This window comes from Nematostella vectensis, chromosome 2 (assembly GCF_932526225.1).
Source record: "Nematostella vectensis chromosome 2, jaNemVect1.1, whole genome shotgun sequence".
In the NCBI taxonomy this organism is placed as follows: Eukaryota; Metazoa; Cnidaria; class Anthozoa; order Actiniaria; family Edwardsiidae; genus Nematostella; species Nematostella vectensis.
In genome coordinates, this window is record NC_064035.1 from 12,669,942 (window position 1) to 12,688,182 (window position 18,241).

General features: G+C 40.4%; 1 protein-coding gene across 3 annotated transcripts; it reads left to right on the plus strand.

The window, feature by feature from the left end:
- The first annotated feature begins 97 nt into the window (after window positions 1-97).
- On the plus strand, window positions 98-17,778 carry LOC5514064 (zinc finger CCCH domain-containing protein 13). 3 transcript variants are annotated; one of them, XM_001634214.3, is made up of 17 exons: window positions 98-347; window positions 1,057-1,165; window positions 3,376-3,773; window positions 4,101-4,172; window positions 5,296-5,405; window positions 5,699-5,804; window positions 6,168-6,886; window positions 7,640-7,797; window positions 7,891-7,934; window positions 8,341-8,380; window positions 8,633-8,794; window positions 9,361-9,501; window positions 9,937-10,116; window positions 13,764-13,902; window positions 14,433-14,478; window positions 14,696-14,898; window positions 15,548-17,778. In XM_001634214.3, exons 1-16 carry the CDS (start codon window positions 288-290, stop codon window positions 14,852-14,854), a joined length of 2,643 nt encoding a protein of 880 aa, XP_001634264.2. In that variant the 5' UTR covers window positions 98-287; the 3' UTR covers window positions 14,855-14,898; window positions 15,548-17,778. The 3 variants fall into 3 exon arrangements, with proteins under 3 accessions (XP_001634264.2, XP_032239544.1, XP_032239545.1); XM_032383653.2 differs by having other exon boundaries at window positions 14,696-14,842; XM_032383654.2 differs by having other exon boundaries at window positions 9,361-9,471; window positions 14,696-14,842.
- The last annotated feature ends 463 nt before the right edge of the window (window positions 17,779-18,241 follow it).

An 18,241-nucleotide genomic window follows, 5' to 3' on the forward strand; every position in this document is an offset into this window, starting at 1 on the left:
CCATATTCTTTATTTGGCTTGTAACATCAACTTTCATTTTTAAAATGTTCTTTTTTTTGTGTGTTATTTTTTAAGAACCTGGTTGGGGCCTGAACTCCAGACACCATGCGCATTGTTCCTCACGCATCTAGAATTCAAGATGGCCGCCGACGCGTGTTGCATTTGAACCAAAGCATACCAATACAAATTGGCAGAAATTCCAGCTAGAATTCAACAATATACCCCAAGAGAAAAGGATATATGCTTTACAAAAAATAGTAGATTGAAGTTGTTTTGGAATTGTCGCCATGAGCGGCTCTGAAGGGTCAAAAGCTGAAATCGCTGATAACAGCGCTAAAAAAGATGAGGTAAGAACAAGAAGTGTAAACGCATACATTCCTACTATCTTCACTTCGTACATGCTAGAACTTCAGAGCTCTCATAATTTTCTATAAATTGCACTGCTATAAACATAAAAATTTATGCAAAAGCAACGTGTAAAAAGTTCAGAACATAACAAACCGGCGTCTTGGTAAACACTTGCTAAACTTTTGCTACATTCTTTCACCTTCAACAATCTATTTATGCTTAGGCCCATGTCAGGGGCAAGTCCACGATTAATCGAGGAAAGTCCATGCTTACAGCAGGTTATCTTGTTTTAGAATATACAATATGAACGATTTCTGTGCCGGAATGCAATGGCATGTGTAAACACTGGTGGAACTTCCAGAAAAATCTCTACAAAGTAAATGCTAAGCTAAATTTCTGCCTCAATCAACATACATATAAACAACATTATACAATATTTCAAAGTTCCAACTGTTTGACTGTCTGAATGCTTTCCATTGCTTGCATCTATACTCTGCACATGTATAACACTAAACATCTAAATTTTCCATCTGAATGGAGGGATACCAGCCCCATTTACCATACCCCCTGGAAGCAACACTGCATGTATGCTGATTTATTGAATAATAATAAAAATAATAAAGGCTTGGGCCTTATTATAGTCAATTTTTTAATCAACATCATTATAATGCATCACATGTTTGACTTAATATCATCTTCACACTGTAGTTTGAGCCAATCCTTGATGTCTCAGAAGACTTAACTGAAGTAGAAGGAAAAGGATCAGAATCACAACGTTTGCCAGAGCAAGCACCAAGAGAGGAAGCTCAGAATAAAGGTAGGGTATCAACCAATGGCGAAGTACAGTTGATGTGACAATTAGTGAGCTGAGCTATATAACTTCAGCAAATATCTTGATTTGTTTACTGTGGACAATTCTCTGGCATTTTTACAACAATGCAGGGACACTTAATCCAAGCAGCAACCCCAAAGCAGCGGGGTACTAGAGTACCCTTTTCAACTGTCCTATTCAAGAAAGCTCAGTTTTCTTTCTTTTTTTTATAACCTTGTGTAACTTTGACATTTTCAGACTTGGCATTGTGCAAAATTTATCCATCTAATCATCGGATAAGTTATTTAGAACAGTGGATGTTTGGTTTTAATATTTTCAATTCACCCTTTTGGCGCTGATGAGTCACCTGCGTCAAAGTCCAACAAATTGTAAACAACCCGCGAAAGTTTGGACAAGTGAAGAAGTGTGTGCTTTTGTACGAACAAAATGATGACTCATGGCACCTGTAGGAATAAATCTAGATTCCTGTAGTTATGAAAGACAAATGGCAATAGGGACCCTGTACTTTTCTTCCATTTTTCCAGGAGAGAAAAGAAAAACAGAAGACAAAAAAAATGAATAAAGTGGTGCAAACACAGAGATTCATTCAAGTGTGGCAAGGATATTACATACAGTACTGCTCTTGAACATGTGGACATACGCAAAATTGTTCGTGAAATTCGCGAACAACAATTTGCAAACAGTGTTCGCGATCAGCTGATGTTCGCGAACAGACCGGGAAAACCCTTTGACGAACGGGAACTCGTACCATGTAACCGAAAACTTACTGATACACACTTAAAATACATGCAGGAGTTCTGCAAGCACAAATAAGCTACGTTTTTTCATGCAGATTTGACAGTATCAGGATTAGTAACAAAAAACCCTTGTTTAAGAGCGCGTCTTGTTAGAGGTAACACATCTAACAAGACGCTAGCGAAGACTTTTTAAACAGCTTGAAGCCATTTATTTGACATGCCGATCACGATATCCTTCAAAGATATCTGAAAGTGTGAAAACTGCTAGTGAATACTTTTGAACAGCTGGAAGCCATTGATTTTACAACGGCTTGTATTAGACACGGGAGAATTAGTTTTGGGAGGGAATGTTGATTGCTTGATATTATTCAAAGATTTTCGGATGTGTTAAAACTGCTAGCGAAGAATTTTGAACAGTGGGAAGTCATATATTTGACAAAGCAAAGACTTGTACTAAACACGGGAGAATTAGTTTGAGGAGGAAATGCTGATCGCTTGATATTATTAGAAGATTTTCGATTGTGTGAAAACTGCTAGCCAATGCTTTTGAACACTGGGAAGCCATTTATTTGACAAAGACTTGTATTAGACACGGGAGAATAAGTTTGGTGAAGGAATGCTGATCGCTTGATATTCTTCGGAGATTTTCGAATGTGTGAAAACGGCTAGGGAATACTTTTGAACACTGGGTAGCCATTTTTTGACAAAGTTTATGTAAGTGAACAGGATGCTTTGCGAATTGTGCAACATTCCGTCGTTTTTTATTGTTTAAAAAAGTTTAAATGGCGAAAGTTTACTTAAAGCTGCATTGTCACCAGTTCACTTCTGGAGGTCCGACGGAAACCTTGACCATTAAAAAGACAAAATAATCTATTAGAATCCGAGATATTTAACATGCCATCCGCTCTAAATTATCAATCACATCCTCGAAGAAACTTGCAATAGACACACTGCTTTCAATATTTTGAAATATTTTTCACGTTTTCGGTTAAACCAAAAATAAATAACTTACCCTTGCTTGACCGACATCTGCAGATATAGGATCAGGATCATCTTCTGAGGTGCCATTTTCTCTGACAAAATGGAAGCTGCAAATATCACTTACTTGCCACACTTGAATGAATCTCTGTGTTTGTACCACTTTATTCATTCTTTCTACCTTCCTGTTTTTCTTTTCTCTCATGGAAAAATGGAAGAATAGTACAGGGTCCCTATTGCCATTTGTCTTTCATAACTGCAGAAATCTAGATTTATTTCTACAGGTGCCATGAGACAGAGACAATGCTTTGTTGTCCCCATTTTGTTCGTATGAAGCATACACTTCTTCACCACTTGTCCAAACTTTCGCGGGTTGTTTACGATTTGTTGGACTTTGACCCCATAAAACGCATGTGACTTATCAGTGCCTAAAGGGTGAATTGTTATCAACTCCCCACAAAAACAATAATGATTTATTAGATGTACCAGTAACTAAAGGAAATGATGTGGATGATGGTGAAGAAAGTGAAGAAGACAAGAAGGCTGTCGATCTACCAGGTAATGTGGGAGGTGATGGGGATGATGGTTCAGGAGGTGAAGAAGACAAGACTTCTGTAGATCTACCAACAAGTGCAGGTGATGAAGATGATGGTACAGGAGTTGAAGAAGACACAAATGCTGTAGATCTATCAAGAAGTGCAGGTGATGTAGATGAGGGTACAAGAGTTGAAGAAGACAAGAGTGCTGGGTCTGATGATTCGGATGATGAGTACTCTGAGGCTGACTCACAGTCAGATGACGATGATGTCCAGTCAGCTAGTGAAGAGGGCTCCGGTGCTGGCACTGGTTGTGAGAGTGATAACGAGAGCTCTGCTGAGGTAGTTTATTGTTTAATGCTTTCTTATGTACAAAAAACATTAAACCATTTACTACTGGCATGTACCAGCCATAAGAAGTACACACAAGCCAAAAAAATAATAATAAATGCCAAATTAATACAGTGAGCTCAAGATATACAAGCATCAGTCTGGTATAATGGTCTTGAAAATATACATTAAATATTTAAGCGATGTGATAGAAACCACTGTTCCATCAAATAATAGCCCATGTTTTTAGACAAAGTTTAAATTGAACAAGAAAAACATTGGAATTCCCCCTCTCTATTGAACAGTACTTGATAACACATCATCCTTTTATTCTTCCAGAGTGAAGATCAGGGGGAGTGGGCTTCAGCGGAGGAAGATGGTGCTGATACCAAGGACAGTGGTGATGAAAAGGTGATATGGAAATGCCTTCATTGGTATGAGAGACTGATTCTATATAAAGTAATACCCTTGTATGAAGCACTTGTTGTATCCTGTGGTATCCTGTTAGCAAAACAATAAAAATAGGGCTGTGCTACTACAACAATTATTTACAACAGTCTTGATAGTTTGAACTGTAAAGTATGTACAGCAAAATTTGAATGTGATTACTGTTATTACAAGAGTATCCGGTCATAAAGGCCCACACAAACTGTTGATAAATGGTATAAGAGTTTTTTTTTTAAACTAAAAATGAAGTTAAGAAATAAAACTCTATGGAGTTAGAGGAATTCAAACCCCTGATCTTAACGCACCCTAGGTGAAAGACCTAACCAGTCACTTTGCTCATGACAGCTAAGGATATGACTAAAATTAAAATTTGTCGCTGGTTGTATTGAGCTGTTAGAAAGGCCCTGTTAAGCCTGTTGAACTTCAGCTACATTTTCGAGACATAAAGCTAAAATATAAACCACACTACTGTTATACAATGTTGTGCAGGTAAAAAAAATATAAAAAAGCACAAAAATTAACTAAATAAGCAGCAGCATGTTTTTGTACAAAAAATTGAATATGTTTGAGCCTCCAGAGAACCTCAATAAATCTATGCAACTTGACACATTTAAAGGCAGGGTTCAAAATAGCAGCCAGCTGCCAGTGATAGCTGGCTGTTTTTTGGGCTTTGCCAGCTCTTTCTTTCTGTATTCCCCTCATATTTTGAGTATGCAGGCTTTTTTTTCACCAAAATCCACAAAGCCGGCAAAATCTAGCAGATTTAAAAAAATTATTTTGAACCCTGTAAAGGAATCACATACGTGCAATAAAAATAATGAAATACTTGAAATGTGAAGTGATAAAAAAAATGGGGTTTTAAAATACTGTATAAATTTGCTGCTCTTCCATAAAGATAACATACACTATCAAAATATACATTAAAACATCCAAAAGTTTTTAAGCTGGCAAGTCAGTAAGGCTGCCTGTGAATAAATAACCTGGCAAGAACCAACTTTATATAGTGTCAGTAAATACAAAATAATATAAGGAACTAGGAAAAGAATCTAAGTTCTTACACTTTGGTTTTAACTTTATGATTTCTCAGACAGATGAACCTCCCAAGAAAACAGACACAGCAGACCCTGCCTTTGTTCCTAGAAGGGATACATTTTGGACACATGACGACAGATGGGCAGATATTCCTGATATTGACAGGTATAGTATGAATAGAAATACAGTTTAAAAGGGGTTTAACAAGAGAAGATGTTAAACTTACAAATTGTCCTTAAGAGGAAATATTTAGTATTCTCATACATTTTACTGTCAGTTTTTATTTTTCATTGTACTGGGAGAACAGAAGAAATCTGATTTAGAATTTGATTTAGGAAGTTGAGCATTGCTAATTCAAGCGCAACATTACTGTTTTTCCCCATGAAATGATAATCTGATGAAACAAAAACCCAGAAAAAAATTTGCTCAAAAGTTGTGATTATACCTTTTCCATTCAGGAGAAAGCCACCCTCTAGAGCTCTGTGGGACAAAACAGGGGACAAATGGTTGCATGACAGATATGTTGAGGAGGAACAAGCCCCTAAAACAGCTGAAGAATTAGAGGTACTGTATGATTATAATTTTTTTATGTTTGGTATTGTAAAGAACCTTTAATTGCTCAAGTTCACCTATGTTTTTTTTTCTCAGCATCTCATTTTTAAAATGATTTTTAAACAATAATTTGTTATACATAAATAATTTTAAAAATATAATAAATAAGGAAATTTGCCTTGAAACCTTGGACCATACAATTGTTATTGTTCACACTTGATACAGAATTGATACAGTATATAAATTAATTTACAACAATATTTTTTTTATCACTAGTTCATTAATATTTAAAACAGTAAATAGAAAAAAATTATTACTGCACCTCTTGAATAAAGCAAATTATCAGGGGTTACAACTAAAATTATTTTTTTTCAGGAGTCCTCAAGAAATCTTAGAAGAAATGCAGGCAGGCGAGGGGGACGACGTAATTATGACCTTAAGGAATTCATGACAGAGAACAGAAGATGGAAAACACAGTCAGACAGGGGGGGAAGAGCTCCACCCCAGAGAAGAGAACAAGAATATCATGACCAACAGGAGGAGAGGAATGAGGGTTATAGAAGAGGTGGTGGTAACCGGGAAAAAGAAAAAGGTCAGCGTTCTGATGATGGGTTTAGGAGAGAGACAAGGCAAAGAATAGAGGAGAGAAGGGAGGACAGTCCAAAGAACAGAGAGAGAAGAAGAGGCAGAAATAGAGAAGATTCCAGGGAAAAGGAGGTTGAGCATGAAGAAGCTCAGCCAAAACATAGGCAAAGAAGAACAAATGAATACAGAGAGGACTCAGGGGAAAGATTGGATGATCAGAACAAAAGAAGAAACCAAGATAGACAGCAAAACAGGAGAGGCGGAGAGTCAAGGAGAGATGATCATGGTAGAAGGAATAATAGAGAGAATAGTGGCCATGAGAACAAGGAAGAGTCATGGGCTGACCAAGAAGATGATAATCGAAGAGGTGGACGCCGCAGGCAGGAGAAAGAAGATGTAAATCATCAATTCAGAAATGAGAGAAATGCAAGAGAGAAGAGGGACTCAAGAGATAGAAGGGATAGGAAAGAAAGAACAGAGGAGGAACAAGACAAAGAAGTTAAAACTAGGTAAGCAAACTTTAAGGACCTCTCATTTATCTTTGTATTTACATAGTAAAAAGTGTCTAAAGAGCCCTCCTCTACCACACCCTTGTTGCTGGTTTTATTCAACATTGGAAGATTAATTATGTTATATTTATGAAATTGTCATCTAAAAACGTTATGAAACTTTCATTTCCTAAATTCAATTTAAAATAATATCCAGGGCTGTCAAAACAAGCCGGCAATTGCTTGAGTTCCACAGGCAACTTCATGATTTATCACCTCCTACTTTTTGTCTGATATTTAAAATGAATAATAGAGATAATTTTGCATCAGACCTCTCACAACCAGCTATATACTTTTTTAAGCGACCACCTACTTCAGCCCTGAATATCTTAAATACTTTCTTTTGTTGGGATGACAAAATATGTAGCAGCTGAAATTTGAATTTCTTTCTGTATCTGAATAAGAACTTCTAGAATACACCAAAAACTGGAAATCGACTCTGCCAGGCAGAGTCCATTTCCAGTTTTTGGTGTATTCTATTCATTGTTCTGGTACGAGATCGCGACAGTTTGGGCTTTTTGATTCTATTGAATAAGAACTTCTGATACAGAAAGAATTCCAGTAAGAATCTTCAGCCTTAACTGTCAAACACTTTTTTTTTTCAAAACTGGGTATTCTTAGAGAAGGCTTATTTATTGATTGCCCTACAGCATCTCCTCTATTGAACTATGTATCAATGCATGCGCAAGTTTAACGTGTATGTCTTATACATAGAGAATCACCAGCAACCCAAAGTAAGAGTCGTGGCAGAGGAAGGGGCAGAGGAGGAAACCCAGAGATGAAAAAGTCCCGTAAAAGTGCTGCTGATTTTGCAAGAGACAGGGAGCTGGCAAGGAAGAAGGAGCAAGAAAAGCATGGCAGTGATTTTGAAGGTATCTATTAAACTTAGGTCCCTGTTATGTTAGGTAGATACATAACCAATTGCTGTTTTCTCTAGTAAGCACATTTCTTTTTTCTCATATTAGATGCTGATGAGGAGGTTATTGTTGAGGAAGAAAATGAGAAAGAGGTGCGTGCCTTTGCTGAATAATGTGATGAAAACCTCTTCAATGATGTCTTTTGTGCCTGAGCATAGCCAACCTTGGGCTGATGTTTGTGGTTAAAAAACATTCTAAATGTTCTTTCTCATGTTTGCTACATACATACTCTATATACTATATACATATGACAGCTACAATATCTTCCTTAATATTTATCAACCCCAGATTTCCTAATTTTATTGAAAACATTTTAAATGTTTTTTTCTCATGTTTGCTACATGCATTGTCAACCTTGTTTAAGGACAGCTCTAACCATATACATATGAGAGCTACAAAATCTTCCTTATTTATCAACCTCAGATTTCCTATCTTTTACAGTTCTGTTCATGCTCACACTTTGTCTTATTTCTATACTCTGATCTTTGTTTCTTTTAGTCTGAACGTATCAAAGAGGAGAATGAAAATGTAGAGAAAGGTAAATAATGTACACTTAACCAGCTGTGATCATAATCAATATACACTAGTACCTATTATTACAATTAATATCCCTAACCACTAACAACAGGATAGTTGCCTTAAGACTCGGTTTCCATATGATATGGTTGCCCTGTGGCCTTTTAATCTACTATAGGTTATAAATGTGCTACTATGTTTTTAATATTTACCTATATTTGCCATATTGCAATAAACCATTAAAAGGTGAAAATGTGCCTTTTGTTTCCACTAGAACAAAGAACTGCATCTAAAGAGAAAACGGCTTCTGTTGGAAGCAAACCCAAGCGATACTCCTCCCAGAGACAAAGAGCATCACAGCCTCCAGCGCCAGCTGTTCCAGAAGTGTTCCCTGAACAGGCCATACCTGAAGGAGCCCAATATTACAACCAAATCGGTGAGTAAGGCTGTGCTACAGTCAGTTCATCACAAGACAAAACACATACTGGAAAAGGGTTCTTCAAACGTATGAACTCTAACAAATGTTTCACTGGCCAGCACCAGCCAACCTCTCTCAACACATTGTTCAAGCAGCACCAGCATGGCTGGGCCAATGTCTTGAACCTGTCGCACCAGTAACTCCTCTGTATGCTAAGGACTTTAGAGCTTGTCATATTTGGATTAAAAATCTGTAAAACATGTTCCAGATGTAAAACATGTTTCCACTATTTTTTTCACTCTAAGAATCGCAGTCATCATGGCTGCCCATTGGCTCAAACAAACTGTTTTTCAGTCAGTGGTATGTGGTACTTTTTATGGGCCTCATAAAATCATGCTAGAAATTCAGCCGATTCAATATACAGACAATGCAAACCGAGTGCTTTGCATGCACTCTTGATAAACAACATGCAGTTTATTCAAAGAGTCTTTTTGGTTTTTCCTTGTAGGTTTTCAGGATATTCAATATACAGTTAACACAAACCAAATATATGTATTGAGTGCCTTTCCATGTTTTCCATGTAGGGTTTCAGGGTATGTATAACCAAGCAGGAACACCACCCATGCCACTTGAGATGATGATGCAAACACAACAGAACATGGTAGTTCCAGATAATGGCCATCCAGTCCCCCAAGGTCAATACCCAAATTACCTTGAAGACCTAAGTATGACATTTAAAGGCTATGGTTATGATTACCAGCATACGTTTCTTTATTCTTGACATTCTGTAATTTTATATCAGTATTTTATTAAAGGAAAATGTGAATTATAGCATCACCTGCAAAAACCGTGAACAGTAGTAATATGTCAGTGCCGTAGCAGGCCTTGAAATATATACCCCTTCTGTTCAATTGTTCTGTTCAACATGCCCCCAGTGCCCCACCCCCTTCTATGGCCCTGTGTTTATGAAATGTTTGTTTTGACAAATCATATGCTAGATTTGCAGTCTTGCATAACGTGTCTCATCAAGCCTCTGTGCCTGAATTCTCGTTTGTGATTATAAAAGACAAAAAACATCACACTTTTGCAGGTTGAGCTGTAAAACATTTTAAACCACATGGACACGTTTATACTTCTCTCACACATGTCTCAATCGGCAGGTGATCAAGTGAGTATGCAACAAATGCAGTCAAATCAGCCAATGGAGGCGTTACAGCATGAGAACATGATTCAGCAAAGACTTGCTGTTATGCAACAGATGGTATCTCAACAAGGAGCTATGGCGTCCCAGGAGGCTGCCATGGCATCTAGAATGATGAGCATGCAACAGCAGATGCAGGGTAAGCTTAGAAATGTCTGCAGTAAGGGCGTGGTTAGATGTTGGAATTAGGTGTAGGGGGGTTTTCTAGGCTTCTGGAAATAAAGAGTTTGGTTAGCAAAAGATGTAGGGGAAGATTCAAATAGCAGCAAATGTAAGGAGATATCTTGGCCCCTAGGGTAACAGCCAAGTAGCAGCAAATATAAGGAGATAATCTTGGCCTTTAGGAGAAGTGCCAAATAGCAGCAGATGTAAGAAGATTATCTTGGCCTTTAGGGGAAGAGCCAAATAGCAGCAGATGTAAGGAGATTATCTTGGCCTTTAGGGGAAGGGCCAAACAGCAGCAGATGTAAGGAGATTATCTTGGCCTTTAGGGAAAGGGCCAACAGCAGCAGATGTAATGAGATTATCTTGGCCTTTAGGTGAAGGGCCAACAGCAGCAGATGTAAGGAGATTATCTTGGCCTTTAGGGGAAGGGCCAACAGCAGCAGATGTAAGGAGATTATCTTGGCCTTTAGGGGAAGGGCCAAACAGCAGCAGATGTAAGGAGATTATCTTGGCCTTTAGGGGAAGGGCCAAACAGCAGCAGATGTAAGGAGATTATCTTGGCCTTTAGGGGAAGGGCCAAACAGCAGCAGATGTAAGGAGATTATCTTGGCCTTTAGGGGAAGGGCCAAACAGCAGCAGATGTAAGGAGATTATCTTGGCCTTTAGGGGAAGGGCCAAACAGCAGCAGATGTAAGGAGATTATCTTGGCCTTTAGGGGAAGGGCCAAACAGCAGCAGATGTAAGGAGATTATCTTGGCCTTTAGGTGAAGGGCCAACAGCAGCAGATGTAAGGAGATTATCTTGGCCTTTAGGGGAAGGGCCAACAGCAGCAGATGTAAGGAGATTATCTTGGCCTTTAGGGGAAGGGCCAAACAGCAGCAGATGTAAGGAGATTATCTTGGCCTTTAGGGGAAGGGCCAAACAGCAGCAGATGTAAGGAGATTATCTTGGCCTTTAGGGGAAGGGCCAAACAGCAGCAGATGTAAGGAGATTATCTTGGCCTTTAGGGGAAGGACCAAACAGCAGCAGATGTAAGGAGATTATCTTGGCCTTTAGGGGAAGAACCAAACAGCAGCAGATGTAAGGAGATTATCTTGGCCTTTAGGGGAAGGGCCAACAGCAGCAGATGTAAGATTATCTTGGCCTTTAGGGGAAGGGCCAAACAGCAGCAGATGTAAGGAGATTATCTTGGCCTTTAGGGGAAGGGCCAAACAGCAGCAGATGTAAGGAGATTATCTTGGCCTTTAGGGAAAGGGCCAACAGCAGCAGATGTAAGGAGATTATCTTGGCCTTTAGGGGAAGGGCCAAACAGCAGCAGATGTAAGGAGATTATCTTGGCCTTTAGGGAAAGGGCCAACAGCAGCAGATGTAAGGAGATTATCTTGGCCTTTAGGTGAAGGGCCAACAGCAGCAGATGTAAGAAGATTATCTTGGCCTTTAGGGGAAGGGCCAAACAGCAGCAGATGTAAGATTATCTTGGCCTTTAGGGGAAGGGCCAAACAGCAGTAGATGTAAGGAGATTATCTTGGCCTTTAGGGGAAGGGCCAAACAGCAGCAGATGTAAGGAGATTATCTTGGCCTTTAGGGGAAGGGCCAACAGCAGCAGATGTAAGGAGATTATCTTGGCCTTTAGGGGAAGGGCCAAACAGCAGCAGATGTAAGATTATCTTGGCCTTTAGGGGAAGGGCCAAACAGCAGTAGATGTAAGGAGATTATCTTGGCCTTTAGGGGAAGAACCAAACAGCAGCAGATGTAAGATTATCTTGGCCTTTAGGGGAAGGGCCAACAGCAGCAGATGTAAGATTATCTTGGCCTTTAGGGGAAGGGCCAAACAGCAGCAGATGTAAGGAGATTATCTTGGCCTTTAGGGAAAGGGCCAACAGCAGCAGATGTAAGGAGATTATCTTGGCCTTTAGGGGAAGGGCCAAACAGCAGCAGATGTAAGATTATCTTGGCCTTTAGGGGAAGGGCCAAACAGCAGTAAATGTAAGGAGATCATCTTGGCCTTTAGGTGAAGGGCCAACAGCAGCAGATGTAAGATTATCTTGGCCTTTAGGGGAAGGGCCAAACAGCAGCAGATGTAAGGAGATTATCTTGGCCTTTAGGGAAAGGGCCAACAGCAGCAGATGTAAGGAGATTATCTTGGCCTTTAGGGGAAGGGCCAAACAGCAGCAGATGTAAGATTATCTTGGCCTTTAGGGGAAGGGCCAAACAGCAGTAGATGTAAGGAGATTATCTTGGCCTTTAGGGGAAGGGCCAAACAGCAGCAGATGTAAGATTATCTTGGCCTTTAGGGGAAGGGCCAAACAGCAGCAGATGTAAGATTATCTTGGCCTTTAGGGGAAGGGCCAAACAGCAGCAGATGTAAGAAGATTATCTTGGCCTTTAGGGGAAGGGCCAAACAGCAGCAGATGTAAGGAGATTATCTTGGCCTTTAGGGGAAGGGCCAAACAGCAGCAGATGTAAGATTATCTTGGCCTTTAGGGGAAGGGCCAAACAGCAGCAGATGTAAGATTATCTTGGCCTTTAGGGGAAGGGCCAAACAGCAGCAGATGTAAGGAGATTATCTTGGCCTTTAGGGGAAGGGCCAACAGCAGCAGATGTAAGATTATCTTGGCCTTTAGGGGAAGGGCCAAACAGCAGCAGATGTAAGGAGATTATCTTGGCCTTTAGGGGAAGGGCCAAACAGCAGCAGATGTAAGGAGATTATCTTGGCCTTTAGGGGAAGGGCCAACAGCAGCAGATGTAAGGAGATTATCTTGGCCTTTAGGGGAAGGGCCAAACAGCAGCAGATGTAAGATTATCTTGGCCTTTAGGGGAAGGGCCAAACAGCAGTAAATGTAAGGAGATCATCTTGGCCTTTAGGTGAAGGGCCAACAGCAGCAGATGTAAGATTATCTTGGCCTTTAGGGGAAGGGCCAAACAGCAGTAAATGTAAGGAGATCATCTTGGCCTTTAGGTGAAGGGCCAACAGCAGCAGATGTAAGATTATCTTGGCCTTTATGGGAAGGGCCAAACAGCAGCAGATGTAAGGAGATTATCTTGGCCTTTAGGGGAAGAACCAAACAGCAGCAGATGTAAGGAGATTATCTTGGCCTTTAGGGGAAGGGCCAAACAGCAGCAGATGTAAGATTATCTTGGCCTTTAGGGGAAGGGCCAAACAGCAGCAGATGTAAGGAGATTATCTTGGCCTTTAGGGGAAGGACCAAACCGCAGTAGATGTAAGGAGATTATCTTGGCCTTTAGGGGAAGGGCCAACAGCAGCAGATGTAAGGAGATTATCTTGGCCTTTAGGGGAAGGGCCAAACAGCAGCAGATGTAAGGAGATTATCTTGGCCTTTAGGGGAAGGGCCAAACAGCAGCAGATGTAAGGAGATTATCTTGGGCTTTAGGTGAAGGGCCAACAGCAGCAGATGTAAGGAGATTATCTTGGCCTTTAGGGGAAGGGCCAAACAGCAGCAGATGTAAGATTATCTTGGACTTTAGGGGAAGGGCCAAATAGCAGCAGATGTAAGGAGATAAGGATTTTACAGCAGACATAAAGGGATCTTCTTTGCGTGGAGGATAGGCGGCATTTAAAGTAGATTAGTGCATTGTGTTGACAGCTGTTTTCTGTTGTAGGAATGATGACTCCCATGACCCAGGGGAACATGGGTATCAGCTCTGCGGGTATGACAACCATGCCCATGCAGCCCCATCACCCTAGCTACACCTCACCACAAGGTTATCCTGGCCAAACCATGATGTTCCCAAATCCACAGTAAGTACTGCGTGCAACAGCTCTTGTTTAAGGCTCAAGGTTAGCGAGGAAACCAAGGCATTTGTGAACCAGACTCAAAATGTCTGTTGCAGAAACGCAAGCACATGAGATCGCCAGCAAAAGGTTATGTTTCTTTGGACTGTCGATCAAAGCTTTCGTTGTCCTTTGTGATGAAAATATGAACTATATCTTTAATCCAGTCGCACAAGCTGGCCTTGGGAAATAACTTTGAGCCCTGTTGCTTCTCTAAGCAAGAGGTTTCATAGAATTGTTTGGCTCATCCATTGCCATCTCAGTCAGAAATGAATAATAATAAAAAAAAATACATTCATTTAATGCTGGTTTCCTGTGGAAAATGACACTCGCCTCTCCTAAAGTCTCCCAAATCCTTTGTAACACTTAACCCAGAAGCCGAGGCTAGAATTCCCTTTTCTTTTCTTTTTACGACTCAGATACCTATGTGAAGGATAAATAAATCAGCTATTTGCTGGGATGTTTATTTTGTACTGACTTGTGTTATTGTTTACCAGCTTTCCGATGATGGGGATGGGAATGAACCCCTTTATGGCCCAACAGGTAAGGATGTCTTATACAAATTTTCTTCTCTCCCCCACCCCCCACCCAAAAGAAAATATAACAAATGAATTATCAGCTCATACAACATTTTAAGATCAGCATTCACTTTCACTGTTTCCAGAGATCGCCATTTTTTTCTTAAAAGCACCTTCAAGTTTATAAGCACAAAGGTTGTTGTCGGAGCATACGCTTGATCAAGTTGCATCCTCTGTTTCAGATGTACGGAGGAATGCCTGGCGGAGCGCCATACTTCCCCCAACAGAGCACTAATGGGATGGCCGCCCAGCAGCCGTTAGGAGAGCAGGAGGACTCTGGTCCAGTCAGACGCAGGCCAAATGCCGCAATACCAATTAAACCGCCGCCGGTGAGCAGTTGATTACAACTTGATGGTGTAGCAGCATACTTCAGCATACAGATCTAGTAAGATTTTATAATTTTGGAGTTTTCTGAAGGAGTCGTTGAGCCAAAGAGCGTGTAATTCAATGATATCCGGATATCGCAAATCGACGTATACGCGCTTGCGTTAAACCACGTACCCACGTGTACCCACGTGTACCCACGTACACGTGTTTGCCTCTTTTGTGCGTGAACTAGAAAACCGCAAATGAAGAAAAAAACATGAGAGACGGTTGATTTACTTCGGCTTTTGCTTATGTTGCGCCCTGCTCACCCACACAACTATCTTACTTCTTCTTAAGGACAGTGCTGAATAACATATGCGCATGCGCGTGTTCTGGCGAAAACAAACAAAATCTCAGTGTTGAATCGTTCGAGTAAAGGCTGACTTCGGTCGCTGATTTGACTAACTGTACAGCATTAAAACCATACTGTACAAAAGATGACAGATTTGTGTGATAATGGAGAGTAATAAAGAAAATTATAGCCTTAGGTTTGGTCTAGTTTTCTTAGCATCCGCCAAAATGTGACAGTTCGCCGGTAAAAAGCCGCCATTTCAAAACAAAAATGCTGGTTTAACCGCGCGGTACTGGAACTAGTCTTGCGTTTTTCAGCACTGTCCTTCTTATGGCATTGTGTGAATCGGCCCTAAAGGGTACGTTACCTTTTTCAGGAGGTACAGTAGAAGTATTTGAAAGACGACCAATCTTATGTGTTCTCCAATCACGACTGATGCGTCCATACATGGAAAACCGACAGTCAAGCACCCGAGTATGGAGACTCATCGATGAATTAACACACAAGGCCCCACTAGACTACAGTCGAGCACCTCGGTATGGTGACCCATCGATTAATACACAACACATGGTCCCACTAGACTACAGTCAAGCACCTCGGTATTGTGACCAATCGATGAATACACAACACATGGTCCCACTAGATTACAGTCAAGCACCTCGGTATTGTGACCAATGGATGAACTAAGACCACATGGCCCCACTAGACTACAGTCAAGCACCTCGGTATTGTGACCCATCGATGAACACATAACACATGGTCCCACTAGACTACAGTCAAGCACCCCGGTATTGTGACCAATGAATGAACTAAGACCACATGGCCCCACTAGACTACAGTCAAGCACCTCGGTATTGTGACCAATGGATGAACTAAGACCACATGGCCCCACTAGACTACAGTCAAGCACCTCGGTATTGTGACCAATGGATGAACTAAGACCACATGGCCCCACTAGACTAGAGTCAAGCACCTCGGTATTGTGACCAATCGATGAATACACAACACATGGTCCCACTAGATTACAGTCAAGCACCTCGGTATTGTGACCAATGGATGAACTAAGACCACATGGCCCCACTAGACTACAGTCATGCACCTCGGTATTGTGACCAATGGATGAACTAAGACCACATGGCCCCACTAGACTACAGTCAAGCACCTCGGTATTGTGACCAATGGATGAACTAAGACCACATGGCCCCACTAGACTACAGTCAAGCACCTCGGTATTGTGACCAATGGATGAACTAAGACCACATGGCCCCACTAGACTACAGTCAAGCACCTCGGTATTGTGACCAATGGATGAACTAAGACCACATGGCCCCACTAGACTACAGTCAAGCACCTCGGTATTGTGACCAATGGATGAACTAAGACCACATGGCCCCACTAGACTACAGTCAATCACCTCGGTATTGTGACCCATAGATGAACTAGCATTGCATTATGGTCTGGATAAATGGGACATTCTAACTACTGGAGCGAGTTATTACAGCAGGTTCACCAAGCATGGCTTTTTTTGGATTTTATTGTCGTCCTTATACAATATGTCAAGCTAGATTCATAATAGCCTGCGTTGCGACGTTATGATTTATTTTGCTACTTTCGTTGCTCTTTTCTTTTCGCCATTTTGCAGGCTACATTAGATAAGACATCATAGAAGCCCATTATTTTTGAATAGTTTTTAAGCCAAGATTTTTTTTTAACTTTTAAAAACATTGTGGCTCAGAGCTTTTGAGACGACTGATTACATACAAAGCCTGGGCTGAGCTTAGTGTGTAAGGGGGGCATTTTACTTACTTTATAACACTTTATTTTCGCGTAATTTTACTGTAATTTCGCTCGTCGCGAATTTCGCGATTTTTAAAAATTCTTGCGAATTACAAGAAATTGTATGAAATATCTCAAAATCGCGGAAATTAAGTGTTATAACGTAGCTTTAGAAAGGAGGTTGTTCTCTGAGTAAGCAAAACATCTTTCTTTTTGTAATGTACCTATAGAAGTCGTCTTGATTTTTTAAAAGGGTTTAAATAGTATTCATAAAAGTGAGAGTAGCGTATCCCCCTCCCCCTTCGATATGTTTGGTCTGACCTCCCTAAGCAATAAACTTCTCTGAATAAACATCATTGCAAGTTGACCAACAGGCTATGGGATACTGCGTAATTTTTCATGAAATATTTATTGAATATGAAATTGTTATAGGGGATAGTGTTCCAAGTTACCAGAAACTTAGTCTATTATTATAAATCGTGTTATATTAGTCCAACAACTTTTTTCGATATCATCGGGTGACCTGTGTATTCGCTCCTGTACGCCACCTTGTTTTTTTTTATTATTATTTCATTTCAATGACTCCAGGAATGATTTCTAAAAAGAAAACATAAAATCGAATTGTTGGAGTCTGGTTTCTTTTGTTCTGTTTGTGTATGATAGGAGTGGTTTTCAAAAACAATTGAAATACTTTTTAGTTAATTTACTACTAATACACTGTAATGTCTTTGTTATCTTTTGCACGGGATTTTGAAAACTCTATATTTGTTACATCTAAAAGATGGTGATGCTGTATTTGTGAAGTAGAATAAAATGGCGCGTTTTGCATTATACGACGTTCGTGTGATTTATCCGGAAGAAAAAAAAAACTCTTATGTCATCCCATACCATCACTCGCTGGTGAGTAAACAAACATAGGGGCGGATCCAGAAGTTTAAAAAGGGGGGGCCGAAGCAAAAGTTTCAAGAGAGGGGGGGATCGTTAAGTAGCAAGTTCTTCAGGGTAAAAGTAATAGAGATGTTCGTCGGGAAATTCGAAAAATACCCCTAAAAAAATACCTGCAAAATTAAAATTGTTGCCCTAAAAAATACCCCAGAAGCCATAAAGAATACCAATTCTAAGAGAAAAGCCTAGTATTTTCCTTAATACCCCCCCCCCCCCCCCCCCGTTTTGGGGGAGTTTTGGGTTTGTGCAGGTTGTTATTTAGCGCGCGGCATTTGCATGTTTTAGCAGCTAAATGGCTTTCCTGCTATCAGCAGACGTTTACTGTTCAGAAAGCTCTTGTGCACTTAGT